The sequence below is a fragment of the Schistocerca serialis genome, chromosome 7 (assembly GCF_023864345.2).
Source record: "Schistocerca serialis cubense isolate TAMUIC-IGC-003099 chromosome 7, iqSchSeri2.2, whole genome shotgun sequence".
NCBI classification, from domain to species: domain Eukaryota; kingdom Metazoa; phylum Arthropoda; class Insecta; order Orthoptera; family Acrididae; genus Schistocerca; species Schistocerca serialis.
The window spans coordinates 453,427,245-453,450,808 of NC_064644.1; the positions used below are offsets into that span (position 1 = coordinate 453,427,245).

General features: G+C 43.7%; 1 protein-coding gene across 1 annotated transcript in view; it reads left to right on the forward strand.

Annotated features, from left to right (window-relative positions):
• The window catches only part of LOC126412305 (cytochrome P450 6j1-like), a 108,193-nt gene that overhangs the window by 39,281 nt on the left and 45,348 nt on the right, over nt 1–23,564 (forward strand). Inside the window, exon 5 of the mRNA XM_050081826.1 lies at nt 19,950–20,157. Coding sequence (XP_049937783.1) covers nt 19,950–20,157 — 208 coding nt within the window. The remainder of the gene's footprint in view (nt 1–19,949; nt 20,158–23,564) is intronic.

The following is a 23,564-nucleotide window of genomic DNA, read 5'->3' on the forward strand; positions in this document are numbered from 1 at the left end:
GATGTTAGTTGAAGCTGTCACATTAATGACTACGCTGAGATCGTTGATACGCCAGGAATAAAATCAGTGTCTAAGCGTTTGTATGTACCGCGTGGATACAGGGTGACAACTATTGAACTATATGAAAAAAACGTCAATTAGTAGCAAACTACGGCGTGCACACACTTTATTCAACATATGAACGTCACTACAGACATTCGGATTTAGGTTATGACGTGTTCGATACGCCTGCGATGATGTGGCGTAGACGAATAGCGAAATTCTGCATGAGCCGCTGCAGTGTCGGAACACCGATGCTGTCGATGACCTCCTGAACGGCTGTTTTCAGGTCAGCAATGGTTTTGAGTTTATTGCTGTATAGCTTGTCTTCAATATAGCCCCATAAAAAGAAGTCGCATGTGTTCACACCCGGAGAATACGGCGGCCAATGGCCTTTAGATACCGCAGAGCCAGAATGCAGTCTGCAAAGTGCTCCTCAAGGACATCAAACACTCTCCTACTTCTATGGGGTCGAGCTCCGTCGTCTATGAACCACGTCTTGTCGGAATTAGGGTCACTTTAGATAATGGGGATGATATTATCTTCCAAAACGTTCTCATATCGTTCGGTAGTCAACGTACCATCGAGGAATATCGCACCTATTATTCAGTGACTGGACATTTCACACTACACAGTCACCAGTTGAGGCCCGCATCCGGCCATCCTGATTTAGGTTTTCCGTGATTTCCCCAAATCGCTCCAGGCAAATGCCGGGATGGTTCCTTTCAAAGGGCACGGCCGACTTCCTTCCCCGTCCTTCCCTAATCTGATGAGACCGATGACCTCGCTGTCTGGTCTCCTTCCCCAAAACAACCTCCCCCCCCCCCCCAGGTTGAGGGTAAAGAGACTGCTAGAGCGTGAAATGCGGTTTCTCAGTCCCCCAAATGCGCCAATTTTTCTAATTGACGAACCCATCCGAACGAAAGTGGGCTAAACCAAACAACAATGCGCATACTAATTCCCTTCATCGCTCGCGGCCAACCTTGCAGTTTGACGTCCGCAACCGTTCTGAAGTTATGATGAATCTCTTTCATATAGTACAATAACTGTAAGATACTTGCATTATTGTTAACGTTTCGGTCTGGAAGCAAGTTGTAAATTTCAATCTGTTGCTAAGTTTTAGTCATCTCAATGGTAATCAACAATCGTAAAAAAATGATAATAGTTACATACTTTTCCAGTAGAAGAAAACTATGATTTTTATTTACAGGAATAAAAGAGAAATCTGTTGTCTACAGACGTGAACCAACGGGTGTATTTCCAAAGAAAGTAGTAAGTATGGAAACCGAGAATAAACAAACATGCAAAATAACTGTCGTAACCGAGCAGAGAGAGGCGTCCAAGCCAAGCATAACTATAAAGTTTGTGGCACAGGCCCTTGACCCGACTGTCGGCCTGACTAAATAAATGTTGCAGCATTTCTGTTCGCCAGCGGACGAGGAGGGGGAGGCTTTGCCTTTTACCCCCTGGAAACATCTCCGGTAGTCATTTTGACAGCAGGCTGACAGAATCTGGGAACGTCCTGAAAGGACTGAAAAGAAGGAAAATCCCCATCTCTGCCGAGGATAGAACCAGGTACGTCCAGAGCAGAAGTCTAATTTTTTATCTGCTAGACCACTACGGCCGCACAATAAAAAAAAATACGTATCGAATACTGCAAACACCAAGGAAACGAGCGGTAAACGGTGGGGATAGCTTTACGTATCCGATGAGTTTGGAGAGATTAAATTACGGCAGAAACAGTGACAAGGCTGCATGGCACAAGTGAACACTGAATAAATGAATGTGATTCAAGATTGCAGTATACCCCTCTCCCTACGATAGTGCCCTGTAAAAAATGTGTAATACTGTTAACTGCTGCTGCATTACAGGGCCAGGCAAAAAATTTTTCGTTATTTCGAAGGAGATAAAATGCAGATTAGAGATTAAGAACCGGATAAGAAGCTCGTAATACACAAGGATAGGGAGGGAAATCAGCCACATCGTTTTCGGAAAACCCTTCGGGTGTGAAGACACAACCTCAAGGATTGATGATAAATCCTTAGAATTAATTAGACTGAAGAAGACGAAGCGCTTGAGGCTGAAACGTAATTCGGCATCTTTAATTAATAACATTGACCTATAAGAAAGTTTTTTGTGCCTAGGGTATTAGAAGTGATTTTAGCTGTATTTGGGGAGCTGAATGTGAAATGGAATCAATTTTTATCTAGCTGCTCTACTTTTTAGATCAGTTTCGAAAAGGAAGGCGTGCAGTTCTATACGATACGTGCAGTTCAAACTCTATTTTGTGCAGTTCTAAATAACTTATAAAACGAACTAATCTAAACTCCTCCAGAGCAGGCCATGAAGGCCCAACGGTACCGACAGTCCGCCGTGTCATCCTCAGCCCACAGGCGTCACTATGCGGATATGGAGGGGCATGTGGTCAGCACACCGCTCTCCCGGCCGTATATCAATTTCCGCGAGACCGGAGCCGCTACTTCTCAATCAAGCAGCTCCTGAGTTTGCCTCAGAAGGGCTGAGTGCTCCCCGCTTGCCAACAGCGCTCGGCAGACCGGATGGTCACCCACCCAAGTGCTAGCCCAACCCGATCAGCGCTTAACTTCGGTGATCTGACAGGAACAGGCGTTACCACTGCTGCAAGGCCGTTGGCTGTAAATAACTTATACAGGCATTGAGTCCTGTGTATTGGCCTTATTGTTAGTCCACTGTCCAGTTATTTCCAGGAACATCCACCAGATGCAGTAGGCATCTGGTAAATTAAGTTACCTTCAACGCTAGAGTTGGCGTTAGTTTGTCATTTCTGCCAGTACAGGGTAGAGCGAAGTTGGCCTCGGGTGATACGAGGGCTGTTCGGAAAGACCTTACTTTCCGAATACGCCTCGTATTTGTATTTAGCAAAGGGTTAAAACGTATTGTGTTGTAGATTCCTATTGAATAAAATATATAATTTCAAACAGAAAAAAATTGTGTAAATCATCCTGATGTGATTTACTACAAATGCGTAAAATGCACGTAGAAAGTAAACAGAAAAACTGTTAGTGAATTCGTAAAGTGAACTTGTCTTGGATACTTTCGTGTTAGGCTTGGTGATCAGGATGAAACTTTGGCGCCGCTTCTGGTGTGTAAAACTTCTACAGAACATTTACGACAGTGGACTACCAGATAAAAGAAAAACTCTGAAACTCGGCGTGTCGATGGATTGGGGGGAAAAAAAAACAAAAATAATATCGATTACTGTTACTTCTCCTTAGTAAATATTAATGGAAGCTATCGAAATAACGTTGCAAGGTGATTCATTCTGATTTAGTCTCTCCAAGTCGTCCTGGTCCTCACTCTGAGGAATTGCCGATCACGTCTGTTTCATCAGTTAGCAGAGTTTTGTGAGAACGAGTTTTGTCATTATGGTACTAATGAAGCTGACAGTGATTTTGAGGGATGTCAAGAATTCGTCAGGTTTCAAACCAGAATGAACTAAATGTCCTCACTGAGGTCTCAGGCTGTCAAAAGAAGCTGCTGATTCACTGGCTTCCAGGTTTAACGATAAAAGTTTACTGGAACAAGGAACATAAATTACCTTTTACAGGACAAGAGAAAAGGGTCTGCTACCTTTCCTCTGTCAAGAAGACAGTTTTGTATTTTATCACCATATTAGAGGATTACTGGAAAGAATTATTCTTCCTGAATATTTTCCAGATTACTAGGGTATATTTACTGATATCTCAAAAGGAAGTTTGAAATGTGTCCTTCTACACAGCGGTAACTAAATAGTTCAATACCAATTCCTCAATCAGCGACAGTAGAAGAAGAATATAACATCATAGCTTTGGTCTTGCAGAAGGTGAAGTATCATGAACATCAGTGAGTAATTCGTGTGGACTGAAAAATTATAAACGTTCTTCTTGGTCAGGAAAGTGGTCCACCAAACAACCTTGCTTCTTGTGCCTCTGAGATATAAAAAGCAAAACATAGCACTTGGTTAGAAGACAGTGGCACAGGAGAGAAAAAGAGTGTTATTAACGGCCTTTTCGTTGAAAGAGAGAAAGCCACATCTTTTCTCCACTGCAATATCAAGCTGGGTCTTATGAATCAGTTTAAATGTTCTTATGTTTTGCATAAATAGAGAAAATGCCTCAGTTGAGTACAGAAAGAATTAAAGTAGGAATATTTGATGGCCCACAAACAAGGTAATTCATTAACGATCCCGTCTTCGCAAATTCTATGATAAGAGCTGAGCGAAAAACCTGGACTTCATACATTGCAGTTGTCGTAAATTTTCTGGACAAATTCAGAGTTTTAAACTATGTTGAAGTAGTAAATATGATGCTTACCTTTCCAAATCCCTTCAGTGTAACATGATTATTAAGATGCACTATCTATTCAGGCACTTAGACCATTTTTCAGGAAATTTAGAAGTCACCAGCGATGAAAAAAGTGAATGACTTCACCAGTGCGTTAAAGCTAATGTGAGCTGAGATGAGATACGCAGGCAGATTATTAATGGAGTTTAAAATGTGGAGTTTAAAAAGAGGCTATTCCAAAACACATTCAAGAATGTCGCGGAAAAGAACATTCGGTAGTGTTCAGTAGCTCGTTGTTTTCATCGTTGACTTTTTTCCTTCATTTTTGTACATAATAATATTTGTATAATATAATAATAAAAATTCCGCGTATTTCTTTTTAGTTCATGGATTGAACTTAAAACAATATAATGTATATTTCACCGGAGTATGGTCTGTTAGACATTTGAGCTCATATCGAAAACTAATGCCATATTGAATTTAGGGCATCAATGAAATAAATTCCAAGTACCCTGCCACAAAAACAACTTTTGGCCTGTGTAATGAGTGGGAAAATTATCATATCCATTTTATGTATGGTGTAAGAGTAATGGAGAGATCATAAATGTATAATGATGATTCATAAGTGTAATCTTACCCTGATTTTTCGAGTCGATAACCACTGGTAACAGAAGTTCCTGACCATCACCAGGGTGACGATTTCCATTAAAACCAAGTCTTTTATCAACATGGGCGGTTCCGCACGTAGGGCTACACCTCCAAGATTAAGTTTACAGTTAGGAAGACGCCAGTATTTTACAATTTAACGTTCCAGAATGGTCCTTCCAGAGCTACTGCTAAAGACATAGTTTTGTTGGTCGTAGAAAGTAGGGCTACCTATGTTTGTCGCCTGTTGTGTTTGATAGCTAACGTTTCAGACAGCACCGAAAGCGAGCAATGACTCATTTTCTGGCTTTTTTTAAGTTTCTCGTTCGTCATGGCAACTTAATTAATAACTGTAATCTCCACTAATGTCCTTAATTTCTGTTAGCAGCTTGAACCTGATCACAGTGATTAAGCTAAAGGTTAAGATTACGATCGTGTCGGAAAACTGTAAGGTGGCTTTACCATTTTAGCAAGAGCAGACAATACCAATGAACCTATTAGATAGACTTTCACCTCAGTCTATTTAGGGAAACAACGGCAAAGCTAAATCCAGATGCCTGGACGGAACTGAAATCCCCGCCTCTCGACAATCCGAGACCATTGTCTTAACCATCATTCCAGCTCGCTCAGTTATTATTTTGCATATGTTGTACTAACCAATATGCAACAGTGTTCAGTAAAATCACTAGATAAATTTCCCTTGACTAGGCACACAACACACTCACTACACTAGATACATTGTAGAACGAGCAGTAAATTACATTTCAACCAAAATTATTTGTTAGATTTCAATAAGTAGACTGTAACTTGCCTTAAAACATAGTACAACAATAACAGTAGAAAAAATGTAACAAAATATAAAGTGAAAACATAAAAAACCATAACATTGCAGTAAAAACATAGCTGAGGTATAATAAAGTAGTAAAATGAAATGTAAAATATTTTTCACTGTGCGAATGGGCACAATGCTAGATAGTAAGCCATGTAACTGTTCTCATAAAATGTCAGAGTTCGGCCCTTGCTTTATTTATGATACTGTCCTTTTCAATGTAAATGTCTCGGCATAAGTATAGCTCCTGTATTTTCATTCAGTAGTTTTTGATGAGTTGTGTTCTGTAATAACTATAGTTCGTGTACTAAAAAATTATTTGAATTAAAGCACAAAGTAAGCATAATATACACTTGTATACCAACGGATTGTTTACTGATGATCCGCCAGAGTACTTCGGACCCTAAAAGTAGTCTCACAGTACTTACACTCTCTAGTACGTACTGTTGTTAACCTGCGACCGTAACTGAAAAATAAGAATAGCTTTCAGAAATGTAATGCAAGACGAAAACATATACAGGGTGGTCCTTTGATCGTTACCGGGCCAAATATCTCACGAAATAAGCGTCAAACGAAAAAACTACAAAGAACGAAACTTGTCTAGCTTGATGGGGGAAACCAGATGACGCTATGGTTGGCCCGCTAGATGGCGCTGCCATAGGTCAAACGGATATCAACTGCGTTTTTTTAAATAGGAACCCCCGTTTTTAATTACATATTCGTGTAGTACGTAAATAAATATAATGTTTTAGTTGGACCACTTTTTTCGCCTTGTGATAGATGGCGCTGTAATAGTCACAAACATATGGCTCATAATTTTAGACGAACCGTTGGTAACAGGTAGGTTTTTAAATTAAAATGCAGAACGTAGGAACGTTTGAATATTTTATTTCGGTTGTTCCAGTGTGGTACATGTACCTTTGTGAACTTATCATTTCTGAGAACGCATGCTGCTATAGCGTCATTGCCTGTAAATACAACATTAATGCAATAAATGCTCAAAATGATGTCCACCAACCTCAATGCATTTGGCAATAAGTGTAACGACATTCCTCTCAACTGCGCGTAGTTCACCTTCCGTAATGTTCGCACATACATTGACAATCGCTGACGCATGTTGTCAGTCGTTGTCGGTGGATCACGGTAGCAAATATCCTTCAACTTTCCCCACAGAAAGAAATCCGGGGACGTCAGATCCGGTGAACGTGCTTCGACGACCAATCCACGTGTCACGAAATATGCTATTCAATACCGCACGCAATCTGTATGCCGGACATCCATCATGTTAGAAGTATATCGCCATTCTATCATGCAGTGAAACATCTTGTAGTAACATCGGTAGAACATGACGTAGGAAATCAGCATACATTGCACCATTTAGATTGCCATCGATAAAATGGGGGCCAATTATCCCTCCTCCCATAATGCCGCAACATACATTAACAAGCCAAGGTCGCTGATGTTCCACTTGTCGTAGCCATAGTGGATTTTCTGTTGCCCAATAGTGCATATTATGCCGGTTTACGTTACCGCTGATGGTGAATGACGCTTCGTCGCTAAATAGAACGCGTGCAAAAAATCTGTCATCGTCTCTTAATTTCTCTTGTGCCCCGTGGCAGAACTGTACAGAGTCGTCGCCATGCAATTCCTGGTGCATAGAAATATGGTACGGGTACAATCGATGTTGATGTAGCATTCTCAACACCGACGTTTTTGAGATTCCCGATTCTCGCGCAATTTGTCTGCTACTGACGTGCGGATTAGCCGCGACAGCAGCTAAAACACCATCATAATTTGTTGCAGGTCGTGGTTGACGTTCCACATGTGGCTGAACACTTGCTGTTTCCTTAAATAACGTAACTATCCGGCGAACGATCCGGACCCTTGGATGATGTCGTCCAGGTTACTGAGCACGATACATATCACACGGCCGTTGCGCATTTTGATCACAATAGCCATACATCAACACGATATCGACGTTTTCCGCAATTGGTAAACGATCCATTTTAACACGGGTAATGTATCACGAAGCAAATACCGTCCGCCCTGGCGGAATGTTACGTAATACCACTTACTTATACGTTTGTGACTATTACAGCGCCACCTATCACAAAGCGAAAAAAGTGGTCCAACTAAAACATTCATATTTCTTTACGTACTACACGAATATGCAATAAAAAATGGGGGCTCGTATTTAAAAAAAACGCAATTGATATCCGTTTGACCTATGGCAGCGCCATCTAGCGGGCCAACCATAGCGCCATCTGGTTTCCCTCATCAAGCAAGACGAGTTTCGTTCTTTGTAGTTTTTTTTGTTTGATGCTTATTTCGTGAGATAGTTGGCCCGGTCACTATCAATGGACCACACTGTATACAGGGGGCGTGGAATAAGTATCGTAACACTTTTATTCCCTGCCGATTTCGGTGGAAACAAATGAAGAATTTGTTGTGGGACATCATGGAATATTCAGACTTAGGCCCCTGTAGTTTCATGAAGTAGCGACGGTAGTGGCGCTATACGTAGCTTTCAAAATGGCGTCTGTACAGGACGTGCCTTCCAAGCAGAGAGCTGTCATTGGGTTTATTTTGGCGCAAAACCAAAGCACCGCAGATATTAATAGGCTCTTGCAGAATATCTACGGAGACCTAAAAGTAAACAAAAGCAAGGCGTTGGGTGAGGCGTCTGTCATCATCGCAACAAGATCGCGCAAACCTGTCCTATTTCTCGAGCGCCGGCCGGCCACAAACAGCTGTGACTCCTGCAATGTTTGATCGTGAGGACACTCTCATTCGAGGTAATAGACGGATCACAATTAAACACCTCACTGCACAACTGGACGTCTCTATTGGTAGTGTTGCGGTGCGTGTCTACCAGTTGCGGTACTGTGCACCGTTGTGTGCCTGCTGGGTTCCTCGCCGCCTAACAGAAGATACACTACTGGCCATTAAAATTGCTACACCAAGAAGAAATGCAGATATAAACTGATATTCATTGGACAGATATATTATAATAGAACTGACATGTGATTACATTTTCACGCAATTAGGGTGCACAGATCCTGAGAAATCAGTACCCAGAACAATCACCTCTGGCCGTAATAACGGCCTTGATACGCCTGGGCATTGAGTCAAGCACAGCTTGGATGGCGTGTACAGGTACAGCTGCCCATGCAGCTTCAACACGACACCACAGTTCATCAAGAGTAATGACTAGCGTATTGTAACGAGCCAGTTGCTCGGCCACCATTGACCAGACGTTTTCAGTTGGTGAGAGATCTGTAGAATGTGCTGACCAAGGCAGCAGTCGAACATGTTCTGTATCCAGAAAGACCCGTACAGGACCTGCAACATGAGGTCGTGCATTATCCTGCTGAAATGTGGGGTTTCGCAGGGATCGAATGAAGGGTAGAGCCACGGGTCGTAACACATCTGAAATGTCACGTTCACTGTTCAAAGTGCCGTCAATGCGAACAAGAGGTGACCGAGACGTGTAACCAATGGCACCCCATACCATCACGCCGGGTGACACTCCAGTATAGCGATGACGAATACACGCTTCCAATGTGCGTTCGCCGCGATGTCGCCAAACGCAGATGCGACTTTCATGCTGCTGTAAACAGAACCTGGACTCATCCGAAAAAATGACGTTTTGTCATTCGTGCACCCAGGTTCGTTGTTGAGTACACCGTCGCAGGCGCTCCTGTCTGTGATGCAGCGTCAAGGGTAACCACAGCCATGGTCTCCGAGCTGATAGTCCATGCTGCTGTAAACGTCGTCGAACTGTTCGTGCTGATGGTTGTAGTCTTGCGAACGTCGCCATCTGCTGACTCAGGGATCGAGACGTGGCTGCACGATCCGTTACAGCCATGCGGATAAGATGCCTGTCATCTCGACTGCTAGTGATACGAGGCCGTTGGGATCCAGCACGGCGTTCCGTATTACCCTCCTGAACCCACCGATTCCATTTCCTGCTAACTGTCATTGGATCTCGGCCAACACGAGCAGCGACGTAGCGATACGATAAACCACAATCGCGATAGGCTACAATCCGACCTTTATCAAAGTCGGAAACGTTATGGTACGCATTTCTCCTCCTTACACGAGGCATCACAACAACGTTTCACCAGGCAACGCCGGTCAACTGCTGATTGTGTATGAGAAATCTGTTGGAAACTTTGCTCATGTCAGCACGTTGTAGGTGTCGCAATCGGCGCCAAACTTCTGTGAATGCTCTGAAAAGCTAATCATTTGCATGTCACAGCATATTCTTCCTGTCGGTTAAATTTCGCGTCTGCAGCACGTCATCTTCGTGGTGTAGCAATTTTAATGGCCAGTAGTGTAATAAAGAGCAATGAAGAGCCATTCGTGCGGAATTGCTTGCGCGTTATGAGGCCGATCGTGAGAATTTTTTGTCGTATGTCGTCACAGTCGATGAAAGATTGGTTCATCACTTCGTTCCGGAAACGAAACGGCAATGCATGGAGTTTCGCAACACCACCCCTCCTCCAAGAAAAAGTTCACTCCCGCACCTTCAGCCGGTAAGATCACGGCGACGGTCTTCTAGGGCTTTGATGGGGTTATTCTGTTGGATGTGCTCCAGCATGGTGCACCGATCAGCTCTGAAGTGTATTGTGCTACCCTCTTTAAATTGAAGAAACGGTTTCAGCTTGGTTGTCGCCACAAAAATGTAAACGAACTTATCCTTCTCCATGACAATGCAAGGCCGCACTTAAGTCTGCGACCCCAAGAGGAGCTCGCAATACTTCATTCCGACTGTTCATCCCCATCCACCCTCTAGCCCTGTTCTCGCACCTTCCGACTTCCATTTGTTTGGCCCCATGAAGGATGCATTCTGCGAGAAGCAGTACGTGGATGGTGGGGAGGTTATTGATGCAGCAAGACTTTGGCTCCGACGTCGATCAGTAGAGTGGTATCAAGAGGGCATACAGGCTGTCCCAGTAAGGTGGAATAAGACCGACCCATTGAAAAGAGATTTTGTTGAAAAATAGGGTTTTGTATTACAATTGTAGCTTGCATAGACCTAACATCTGGGTATGACTCTGTCAATCATCGTATATTAATCAAAGAAATAGGTCTGTTGACCTACCAAAACAACTACGGTTTCACCCAAACTCAATGGAAAATTATTCGGGAGCAGAAGATTCAATGTAGAGTGGGGTGGAATATGGTGTATTAGAAACCTGTATAAAACCAATTTGCTCTCAGAACACTTTAGTTTCTTACAGGTAGTAACAATAATTACAGAACTAACAAATAGCAAATAGTTCAGAATTTGCTTAACACGGTAAATTCTGTAAGAAAATAATATTGAAACTTCGCCAAACTCGCAGATTTGTGATTTCCGAGCTACAAGCCACATCTAGGGCGAAATTACCTTCAGACAGGAGGTCTGCCGTATCAGACATGGCTGTTCGATGTCTTTTGATTATATATAGGAGTTCAGTCGGTTGTGGAGACGTAGTAACGACTCAGTAGATGTTATGCGGCATGCAAACATTACTGCCAGGCATTTACCCATCAGTTCCTCATGAACGGCAAACATGAAAACCGAGTAAGAGTTTCATGACGTAAAATAAAGCGGACGACGGACACGAAACGAATTAACTTACGCAGCGTTTTAGTATAACTGAGATAAAAACAGTGGATGGCTGTTCCAAAAATGGTAAAAAGCAGGAGTAGTTGTCATCAGAAAGTTAGAGATAAAACATTTCAGAAAGAGAGAGCGACACAGAAAGTCTATAATATCTGACACAAAGCATGTCATATTCTAAAAATATGGAGGAAGTGAAATGTGACATCTTTCTGAAGCCAGATAAACCACCAGCAGATGGTAAAAGCTATAGATCAGAATCACTATTGTGCCACTTTCATGAAATCTGCCAAAGAATATATTTGAATACTTGTACTACATGATGGAGCCATCAGTAATTCATCAGAAGACCTGTTTCAGACCCATAAAGGGTTGCTCATACACTCCTAATTCTTAATCCAATCCAGTAAACAGATTATGGGTTCTAAACATGCAATATTACAATTGTAGCTTTCATCTACCTAACATCTGGTTATGACTCTATCAATCGTCGTATATTAATAAAAGGAAAAGATTTGTTGACTTTCCAAAGAAACTACGGTTTCACCAAAACTCATTGAAAAATTATTCGGAAGCAGAACGTTCAATATAGACTTCAGAGGAAACGTAGTGGATAGCGATATCTGAAAACACACAAGAAGGCGCACTGGACCCTGTGCTTTTCAACTATTGTGCTAATGACCAGCCATTCTAAAGTACACCACGAGTTCATGTCTATCAGTTGGCTTCGACAACTGGCTACTTCCTCTGAAGGTTGGGAAGCTCTTCTAACACATACTTCGAAGAAGATTATTAATTACAGTAACAATCAACTTCACTGAAACCCAGCTAAAGCTCAACTGTGTGGTTTTCCTCTTAAAGAAGGGCAGGCACATTGTAATTTCAGTGTCTCAAGGCAAGGAGTAATATCTGATGCTATGCCATTTCGAAAATAATTAGGTGTCACACGTTACTGTACCTTGAAAACCAAGCAGTACTGCCGTAACACAAGGATGAAATTAGAATCCAGCAATAGCGTCCTTAGAAAGATAACTGGTAGTACTTTTGGCTGTAATTCACAAACCTTAACAACAATGGCATTATCAATCGTGATACTCCGTAACAGAATACGCATGTCCCGTCTGGTACTGGTCTGTCTACGTTAAAGAGGCAACGAGAGGCCGTACGTGATACGCAACCTTATTACCAGTCGGTTACTGCCTACACCACTTCCCAACGGGAGGTGTGGCTTTCCTAGACACACTTCGTGAGGTTGCAGACGATATGGAACAAGCCTAATCATTAAGCCTAGTCATGTATTAATGAATATATACTTACCACCAGGAGATAGAGGTCTAGGTAAAGCTTTGTATAAACGAGGAACATCTTGCAAACAACTCCATCCAAAGTAACAATGGAAATGAGTAAAGTAAAAGTTGTAAAAAATCCTAATTATGCTCAGTCATCTCAAAATCTCCCTCATATCCATTAATAAAAGAGGAAAACTTGTGTACTCTCAGGCACCTAAGCTCAGCAGCCACAAGAACCAGAGGTAATCTCCAAAAATGGGAATTTCCAGGAGTCACTAGCTACTGCGCCTGGCGACAAGAGCAAGTCAACGACCACTTCTGCTTCCCTCTCTGTCCCGCATCCTGCAGCGAGAAATGTCCACGCTGCCTCACGAGAAAAGCGAAGCACGCAGAAGGGGTGGAAAAAACTAAATGAAATTTCACGGGTAGTGAGGGTATGTTTTACTATTTCAGTAAACACTACATTGAGTCAAACTTGAATAGAACTTGGCAGTGCAAGCCCACTTATCACTACGGTGTTGCATCCTCTCTAGGATGGATGTAAGCACTTAATTAGGTTTGGTACCGTGTCATAAAGGCGCTGTATCTTCTCTTCATCTACATCTACATCTACAGGATTACTCTGCAATCCACTTTAAGTGCTTGGCAGAGGGTTCATCGAACCACAATCATACTATCTCCCTATCATTCCATTCCCGAACAGCGCGCGGGAAAAACGAACACCTAAATCTTTCTGTTCGAGCTCTGATTTCTCTTATTTTATTTTGATGATCATTCCTACCTAGGTAGGTTGGGCTCAACAAAATAGTTTCGCATTCGGAAGAGAAAGTTGGTGACTGAAATTTCGTAAATAGATCTCGCCGCGACGAAAAACGTCTTTGCTTTAATGACTTCCATCCCAACTCGCGTATCATATCTGCCACACTCTCTCCCCTATTACGTGGTATACAAAACGAGCTGCCCTTTTTTGCACCCTTTCGATGTCCTCCGTCAATCCCACCTGGTAAGGATCCCACACCACGCAGCAATATTCTAACAGAGGACGAACGAGTGTAGTGTAAGCTGTCTCTTTAGTGGACTTGTTGCATCTTCTAAGTGTCCTGCCAATGAAACCCAACCTTTGGCTCGCCTTCCCCACAATATTATCTATGTGGTCTTTCCAACTGAAGTTGTTCGTAATTTTAACACCCAGGTACTTAGTTGAATTGACAGCCTTGAGAATTGTACTATTTATCGAGTAATCGAATTCCAACGGATTTCTTTTGGAACTCATGTGGATCACCTCACACTTTTCGTTATTTAGCGTCAACTGCCACCTGCCACACCATACAGCAATCTTTTCTAAATCGCTTTGCAACTGATACTGGTCTTCGGATGACCTCACTAGACGGTAAATTACAGCATCATCTGCGAACAACCTAAGAGAACTGCTCAGATTGTCACCCAGGTCATTTATATAGATCAGGAACAGCAGAGGTCCCAGGACGCTTCCCTGGGGAACACCTGACATCACTTCAGTTTTACTCGATGATTTGCCGACTATTACTACGAACTGCGACCTTCCTGACAGGAAATCACGAATCCAGTCGCACAACTGAGACGATAGTCCATAGGCCCGCAGCTTGACTAGAAGTCGCTTGTGAGGTACGGTGTCAAAAGCTTTCCGGAAATCTAGAAACACGGGATCAACTTGAGATCCCCTGTCGATAGCGGCCATTATTTCGTGCGAATAAAGAGCTAGCTACGTTGCACAAGAACGATGTTTACTGAAACCATGCTGATTACGTATCAATACATCGTTCCCTTCGAGGTGATTCATAATGTCTGAATACAGTATATGATCCAAAACCCTACTGCAAACCGACGTCAATGATATAGGTCTGTAGTTCGATGGATTACTCCCACTACCTTTCTTAAACACTGGTGCGACCTGCGCAATTTTCCAATCTGTAGTTAGAGATCTATCGGTGAGCGAGCGGTTGTATATGATTGCTAAGTACGGAGCTATTGTGTCAGCGTAATCTGAAAGGAACCTAATCGGTATACAATCTGGTGCGCAGCGAAGGTATTGACTGCGTCTTGCCGCTTGTGTACTTTACATACGACCAGAATTTCTTCGGATTTTCTACCAAATTTCGAGACAATGTTTCGTTGTGGAACCTATTAAAGGCATCTCGCATTGAAGTCCGTGCCAAATTTCGCGCGTCTGTAAATTTTAGCCAATCTTCGGGATTTCGCATTCTTCTGCTTTTTCCGTTGCCTTTGCAACAGCGTTCGATCCTGTTTTGTGTACCATGGGGGATCAGTTCCATCTCTTACCAATTTATGAGGTATGAATCTCTCAATTGCTGTTGCTACTATATCTTTGAATTTGAGCCACATCTTGTCTACATTTGCATAGTCAGTTCGGAAGGAATGGAGATTGTCTCTTAGGAAGGCTTCTAGTGACACTTTATCCGCTTTTTTAAATAAAATTATTTTGCGTTTGTTGGAAGAAACGGTATTGAGCCTAGTTACAACGACCTTGTGATCACTAACCCCTGTATCAGTCATGATGCTCTCTATTAGCTCTGGATTATTTGTGGCTAAGAGGTCAAGTGTGTTTTCCCAACCATTTACAATTCGCGTGGGTTCGTGGACTAACTGCTCGAAATAATTTTCAGAGAAAACATTTAGGACAATCTCGGAAGATGTTTTCTGCCTACCACCGGTTTTGAACAACTATTTTTACCAACATATCGAGGGAAGGTTGAAGTCCCCACCAACTATAACCGTATGAGTGGGGTATTTATTTGTTACGAGACCCAAATTTTCTCTGAACTGTTCAGCAACTACATCATCGGAGTCTGGGGGTCGGTAGAAGGAGCCAATTATTAACTTAGTTCGGCTGTTAAGTATAACCTCCACGCATACCAATTCACACCGAGTATCTACTTCGACTTCACTACAAATTAAACCACTACTGACAGACACAAACACTCCACCACCAATTCTGCCTAATCTATATTTCTTGAACACCGTCTGAGACTTCGTAAAAATTTCTGAAGAACTTATTTCAGGCTCTAGCCAGCTTTCTGTACCTATAACGATTTCAGCTTCTGTGCTTTCTATTAGCGCATGAAGTTGAGGGACTTTCCCAGCACAACTAGAACACTTTACAACTACAATTCCGACTGTTCCTTGACCCAAGCACGTCCTGTATTTGCCATGCACCCTTTGAGATTGCAGCCCACCCCGTACTTTCCCGAGGCCTTCTAACGTAAAAAAAGCCTCCCAGTCCACGCCACGCTTGAGGCTAGCTGGATCATAACTCTTATAACTGATCCTTTATATTATACAGGGGCAATTTTGATACTGATGAAAGTTCTAATTCCATAGAAAGCATGAACTGACAGGAGTGAATTCTGCCGAACTACCAGTTTAATAAGTCATGTTTGCAAAATACTAACACGATTTCCTTACAGTAGAATAGAAAAACCCTGGTAGAAGCCGATCTTGGGGAAAATCAGTTTGGATTCCGGAGAAATGCAGGAACACGACACGCAATACCAACACTACGACATCCCGCTCAAAAAATGGTTCAAATGGCTCTGATCACTATGGGACTTAGTATCTGAGGTCATCAGTCCCCTAAAACTTAGAACTATTTAAACCTAACTAAGCTAAGGACATCACACACATCCCTGCCCGAGGCAGGATTCGAGCCTGCGATCGTAGCTGTATCGCGATTCTAGACTGAAGCGCGTAGAACTGCTCGGCCACACCGGCCGGCCGACATATCGCAGAAGATAAGTTAAAGAAAGGCAGACCTACGTTTATAGCATTTGTAGACTTAGAGAAAGCTTTTGGCAATGTTGAATAGAATACTCTCTTCGAAATTATGGAGGTAGCAGGGGTAAAATACAGGGAGCGAAAGGCTATTTACAACTTGTACAAAAACTAAAAGGCAGTTATAAGAGTCCAGAGGCATGAGAGGGAAGCAGTGGTTGGGAAGGGAGTGGCTGTAGCCTATCGCCGATGTTATTCAGTCTGTACATTGAGCAAGCAGTAAAGGAAACCAAAGAAAAATTTGGAGTAGGAATTAAAAGTCCAGGGAGAAGAACTAAAACCTTTGAAGTTCCCTATGACATCGCAGTTCTGTCAGAGACAGCAAGCGACTTGGAAAAGCAGTTGAGGGGAATGCATAGTGTCTCGAAAGGAGGATTATGAAGGTCAACAAAAGTAAATGAGGATATTGGAAAGCAGTATAATTCACTCAGGTGATGCTGAGGGAAACAGGTTAAGAAATGAGATTCTGAAAGAAGTTGACGAGTTTTACTAGTTGGGCAGCAAAGCAATTGCAGATAGATATAAAATGTAGACTGGCAATGGCCAGTAAAGCGTTTCTGAAGAACAGAAATGTACTAACATCGAATATAGATTGTTTAAGTGTGAGGAACTCTTTTCTGAACGTATTTGTAAGGAGTGCAGTAGTTATTCGGAGATGAAGGGATTTGTGCAGAACAGAGTAACATGGAGAGCTGAATCAAACCAGTCTTCAGAGTTAAGACCACAACAACAACAACACCTGGTGATACTGGGGCGGAGCTGACGTCCCATACACGTTGTATCAGCGAACAGTCTGGAGATATTACTGACCACTGGAGTACCTCGTCGTCAGATCGTTCGTAGAGACATATTCCACTTGTGGACGAGCATTGTTCTAGTGAAAAACGGCACCACGATACGTCACATGAGATGTAACACTTGAGGATCCGAGATGTCCGTGCCATACCAAAGTTTTCTTATATTTCCCTTAATCGCTACCAGTCGTGACCTGAAGTCACACCCGATGGCTTCCCACTCCATGATAACAAACACAATACGGCTGTGCTACTCCAAAACATTGAAAGAGTCGGGCCCCTTCGCAGGTCGCCGCCATACACTCCTACGAAGATCGTCTGGGGTAGTCCAGGAACTCGATTCATGTCGAACAAAATGCGACGTCATTCATCAAAAGTCCATGTTTCCCAGTCACGACACCAATCCCAACGCAGCCGTGTAGAGCCGTGGTGTTAACGACAGTCTGTACACGGTCAGTAATTTTCTCCATATGCAGCAATTCCCTAGTCCGTCTGCTCCTAGTCTTCGACCAATGATATGAGATGACACAGAATGTTGCAGGGCATCCATTACTTGCTCTCGGATGGCAGGCGAAGATGTCAAGAGGTTACGATGTGCTAGGTAAGCAATAAAGCGATCACTCTTTGTGGTAGTCCGATGTGGTCGACAGGGATCTTGCCGACGAATGTGCCTGTCCTCACAGTCCTATGGTGTCCAACATCGGGCAACTGTCATATCCGAATGCCCTTTAAATCTGTATATTGCACAATTCGACCAGCTAGCAAAATGGAGACGCACAATGACGCCCCTTGTAACTAGGCTGTTTAGGTTTTTATGTTGGTAACGGCACGTAGCGCTCTGTATGAAAATCACTGGCTGTGATATGTGCAGTCTGTGGCTCGTTGGACTCATAGTTGGAATATTCGCTTGTGTAGTGTTGGGCAGTTGGATGTGAACAGCGCATAGCGTTGGGCAGTTGGACGTGAGCCGCCAGCAGTGGTGGATGTGGAGGGTGAGATGCCAGAGTCTTGAGAGGTTACTATAAGCGGATGATCTGGACGTGTGTCCGCCAGAAAAAGGAAATTTGTAAAGATGGATGTCATGAATTCATAGATATGATGACTTTTGAACATTATTAAGGTAAATACATTATTTGTTCTCTATCAAAATCTTAAGAGATTCTCAACCCAAAGAGCAGTGTTGGCTGCAGTAGGAACTGTGTGGCAGTAGGAGTAGTAGCAGCTAGGAGTCGTGTGCATGAAGTTGGCTGGGCCGGTCGCGGGGAGCGATGGCAGAGCCTGAGCGATATAATATAAGGTAAAAGCTGCCTCGCGCATATGTAGTATTGTTATGTAAAGGTTTTAAAAAATATATATTAATAATAATCTTTCTTACAAAAATTAACTTTTGACAATCATTCATCTCAATTTAAAGAATTTACTAATTTCTCCAATCCATGGTCATCCCGATTATTGTAAAGAAAAATTCAGTTGTTCTTTTTATACATGACAAATCTATCGGCCAGTATTGCACTGGGCTGTGGTTGAAAAATTTCTGATAGGAGCAGATATATACGCGTTATCCGGCGACCTTATTGAGGTAAGAATTTTCAATTTATTCAGTATTATGTTTCAGGGCCATGACGCAGCACTGCTGACGTCCAAAATTTACCAGTTTAAATTCACAGTCAATTATTGAAAGGTTATCTATGAGTCAAATTTTTTTATTAGGAAATTAGTCACATTTTATTGTTCCAAGGTTACGGAATTTATCTGTTTGCAGGTTACAATCTTTCATTTGCTAACTATTCCTGTTAATAGTTAGTGCCTTCAGTAGTTAGAATCTTTTATTTAGCTGGCAGTATTGGCGCTCGCTGTATTTCAGTAATTCGTATAACGAAGATTTTTGTGAGGTAAATGATTCATGAAAGGTATAGGTTAATGTTAGTCAGGGCCATTCTTTTGTAGGGATTATTGAAAGTCAGATTGCGTTGCGCTAAAAAAATATTGTGTGTCAGTTTAGTGATGATCAGAATAAGTAAAGAGAGAACTGTCTGAGTACGTTCAGTTTTACTCAGCTGTCTTTGTATAAAATAAGGTAAATGTTTACTAGCACAATCATTCATAATTTTTCTAAGGGGAAGTTTCATACCTTTTAAAACTTTTCCAGTTACTGATAATGCGAGGCATGTTCGGATCCTTCAGTCACCGTTCATCATTTGCCCTCGTCACGCCCATTATATACCCTACCAGGTGTGGGAACAACACTAGTGACCATTCTATCAGTCACAGAAAATTGCAACCATAATCATCTACATATCCACCGGTGGTGCGTATGTTTATGAAATTACTCTGACGTCTTCTGGGTGCTTCACTACTTTTGTGAGGTATTGTACTCTAGATGTTCTTGAGGTTATCTGATTTGGACATTCATGGAGTATTCTTCCTGTATTCTGTACATTTTTCTTTGTACTGATATTTCTGGGAAGGAATAAAAAATTTCCAGTGTCCATTTGATGTGAATAAACTACTATGTGATTGATAAGTGGTTCTTAAAATAACCCCTTATTTTGATGGAAGTGACAATTGTCTTCTCGAAACAGCAGATGTAAAAAGGATCGATGCATGTTTCAGATGGTATGGAGGCAAGAGAAGTGTGCTTGCGATATATGACGGACGTCGTGGCCTCCTGTGCGCTGGGAATCAAAGGAGACGCCCTGGAGGACCCGAAGGCGCAAATGCTGCAGCTGTTCCGCAAGCTTTTCCAGCCGGGCTTCGTGACCTTCCTCAAGTTCTTGTTCATCACAACATTCCCGTCCTTGGCCATTATGCTACGCCTCAGGTAGGTTGCCTGCTTCCGTCGCTGGTGTAGCCAAAATGTCAGCCCATAAAGTAACAATAAAATATACAAATAGTCTGAAACAAAATAAACATAATAGTTCAGCATCACAGATATGCCATATACATCGAGGATGTCCTCACCTTTATATACTCATAGACGAATATACTTTTACGTACACTAGGCATTCAGTTTTTGTCTGGGGCATACTGTCCAGAATAAAATTAAAAATATTTCTCAGCCTTCAGCTGGAATGGACCTGCCTAATCCTGTTTAAAATATAAATACATGTGTCGAGGTTAAGTGTCAGATACAGTTTCGCAATGACGGCTCTGCTTTCATCCCCAGCAGCTAATCAGCCGCATAAACAGTTGTATCCTGCAATCCTTCACTACAATTTACTCAAACATCAACAAGTAATGCGGATTTAAATAACACTAATTGCAATGCAGTAAATAATAAAACAATAAAAAAGGTTACATCCATAATATTGAATGGTTGACGTAGCCAACACCAAAGGATTTATATCGCAATGAAATGATTTACTCAATCAGTTAAGCACGAAAATAGCTTTAAATGGTATACTAACAAGTACTGTTTGGTCATGGTATAAATTACAATACTACACTGAAGAGCCAAAGAAACTGGTACAGCTGCATAATATCGTGTAGCGCACAGAAGTACGGCAACACGACGTGTCACAGACTCGACTAGTATATGAAGTAGTGCTGGAGGGAATTGATACCATGAATCCTGCAGGGCTACCCATAAATCCATAAGAGTACGACGGGGTGGAGATCTCTTGCAATAGTGTTCATGTCTTGGGAGTTTGGTGGCCAGCGGAAGCGTTTAAACTCAGAAGAGTGTTCTTGAAGACGCTCTGTAGCAATTCTGGATGTTGGGGCGTCGTATTGACCAGCTGGGATTGCCCAAGTCCATCGGAATGCACAATGGACATGAATGAATGAAGGTGATCAGACAGGATGCTTACGTATGTGTCATCTTTCAGAGTCGTCTCTAGATGTATCAGGAGTCCCATATCACTCCAACTGCACAAGCCTTACAGAATTACAGAGCCTCCGCCAGCTTGAACAGCCCCTGCTGACATGCAGGGTCTAAGGATTCATGAGCTTGTCTCCGTAACCGTGCACGTCCAGCCGTTCGATACAATTTGAAACAGGACTCGATCGACCAGACAACGTTTCCAATCATCAACAGTGTTGTAACGATGACCGGAACGGTCACGGGGTTGAAGTGACGGAAAGCGCGGCGGGATCCGCGGAGCAGCCCGCGAACAACAACACAGCACGAGAGGATGGACACGACCAACAAATGACAGAACGAACAACAACAATATTGAAACGACAGAGTCACAAGAAAACCTAACAAAAAATGGTTCAAATGGCTCTGAGCACTATGGGACTTAACTTCTGAGGTAATCAGTCCCCTAGAACTTACAACTACTTAAACCTAACTAACCTAAGGACATCACACACACCCATGCCAGAGGCAGGATTCGAACCTGCGACCGTAGCGGTCGCGCGGTTCCAGACTGAAGCGCCTAGAACCGCTCGGCCACAGAGGCCGGCAAAACCTAACAACCACATCCACTCGTACACAAAACAAGAAAGTAAATAAGCTGTCTAAGGCTAGGCGATGTGTCCTGAGACTCGCTGGCTGAGCGAGAGGCAGGCACTTAAATACTGTATCGGGGGCGCCGCTATTGGCCACTGGAGCCACGTGTTCCACTGTAGCGCCCTCACACTAATTGCAGGCCAGGAGCGCGCGCCGCCACAGCTTACGTCACGATGGTGTAGAGACCTTCAGGGGTCTTCGACGACCATGACGTCTGGCGGGGATTCAAATTCCGTGGCGCGCGGTACCAGATCCTTCCCTCCTGAAACTTGCGCGTAGGGGCAGAAACGCCCAGGACGGTGCCAAGTTGGGCAGCAGTGGGAAGAGGAGCCAGGCTCATCATCTGCTATTGGCGGGGAGGAAGGGACGCCCGAGTGATCCATGACAACCGGTCCAGAGTCCAGGGTGGGGGAGGGAGCCGCCGAACCACCTGGGGGCGGAGAGGGCCGGCGGCAGGCCTGTGGGGAGACGGCAACCGGGTGCTGGGACGGTGACTCGAAGACCACGTCCGCACCTGAAGGAGGTAGGGGAAGAGGGGGTGGCACGACTCCCACAGGGGCACGCGGGCAGAGCTGATTATGTTGGCGGCGCTCCAACCCTTTCGACGTCTGCACCGACGTCACACGCCACCCATGAGCCGCGATGACCGTGGCGGGTGTTCAACCCGCCCCATGCCTATACTCGAGGGCCCACATGTCCATGCCAGGGACATACCGCTGCGACAGCCGGGAGGAGGACGGCATCAGCAAATGGAGCAGGGTCTGGGGCTGCGCCCATGAAGGAACTCTGCTGGACTGAGTCCATCAATTGGCGTAGTGTGATAGGTGCTCAAAAGCAGAGTGAGGGCCGATGTGGTTGGAGACGTGTCAACTGCCTTATTCAACTGGTGTTTATAAATGTGGACCAGTCTCTCTGCCGCGCCATTGGATGAAGGGTGGAAAGAGGGGCTACAGATATGTTTGATGGCCTGACAGAAGTCGTGGAAGGAGGACGCCGAGAATTGGGGACCATTATCAGAGACCAGTGTGTGTGGCAGGCCCTCAACGGCAAGAACCTGGGCCAGGGCTGTGAGTGTAGCCTCCGTAGTGGTGGATGCCAAGCAGACAACGTATGGATATTTGGAGTAGGCATCAACGATGAATAACCACACGGACCCCAAAAACGTGCCCACAAAATCGATATGGATGCGGCCCCAGGGCCGGCGAGGCACAGGCCAGGGTGCCTGATGGGCATCTGACACTGTGGCCAACAGAAGGACATCATCGACCACGGAGAGCCTGTGGGACAGGTGGCGCCAGGGGCTGAAATCAGACTGCATCCGACGAGTAACGTAGGAGAGCCACCAATGGATCACGTAGTGGAGAACCCGCCAGAAGACAGGGTCGTGGCAGGTAGCCACAGCAACGTGACCAGTCATGAGAAGCAGCCCGTCCAGCGCATCCCGGCAGGCAGAATCAGGGTGAAAGCAGAGGACCTCTTGATGCTGATGCATCAGCTGCCACAACCAAGGGGCGGTCCGGAGAGAATCGAGTAAGGCAAGGGACGGACTTCTGCATCGCCTTTAAATGGAGAAAAGCCTGGTCACAGGCAGGAGTCCAAACAAAAGGTACCCTTTTGCGACGCAAGTGATTGAGGGGTTGAGCAACGGAGGCAGTCTGGGGCAAGAACTTTAAGCAATAAGTAACCTTGCCCAAAAACACCTGCAGTTCAGGTAAGTCCTTGGAAGAGCCCCAATGGCCATGACATTATGACCTGAAGGGCGAATGCCATCCTTG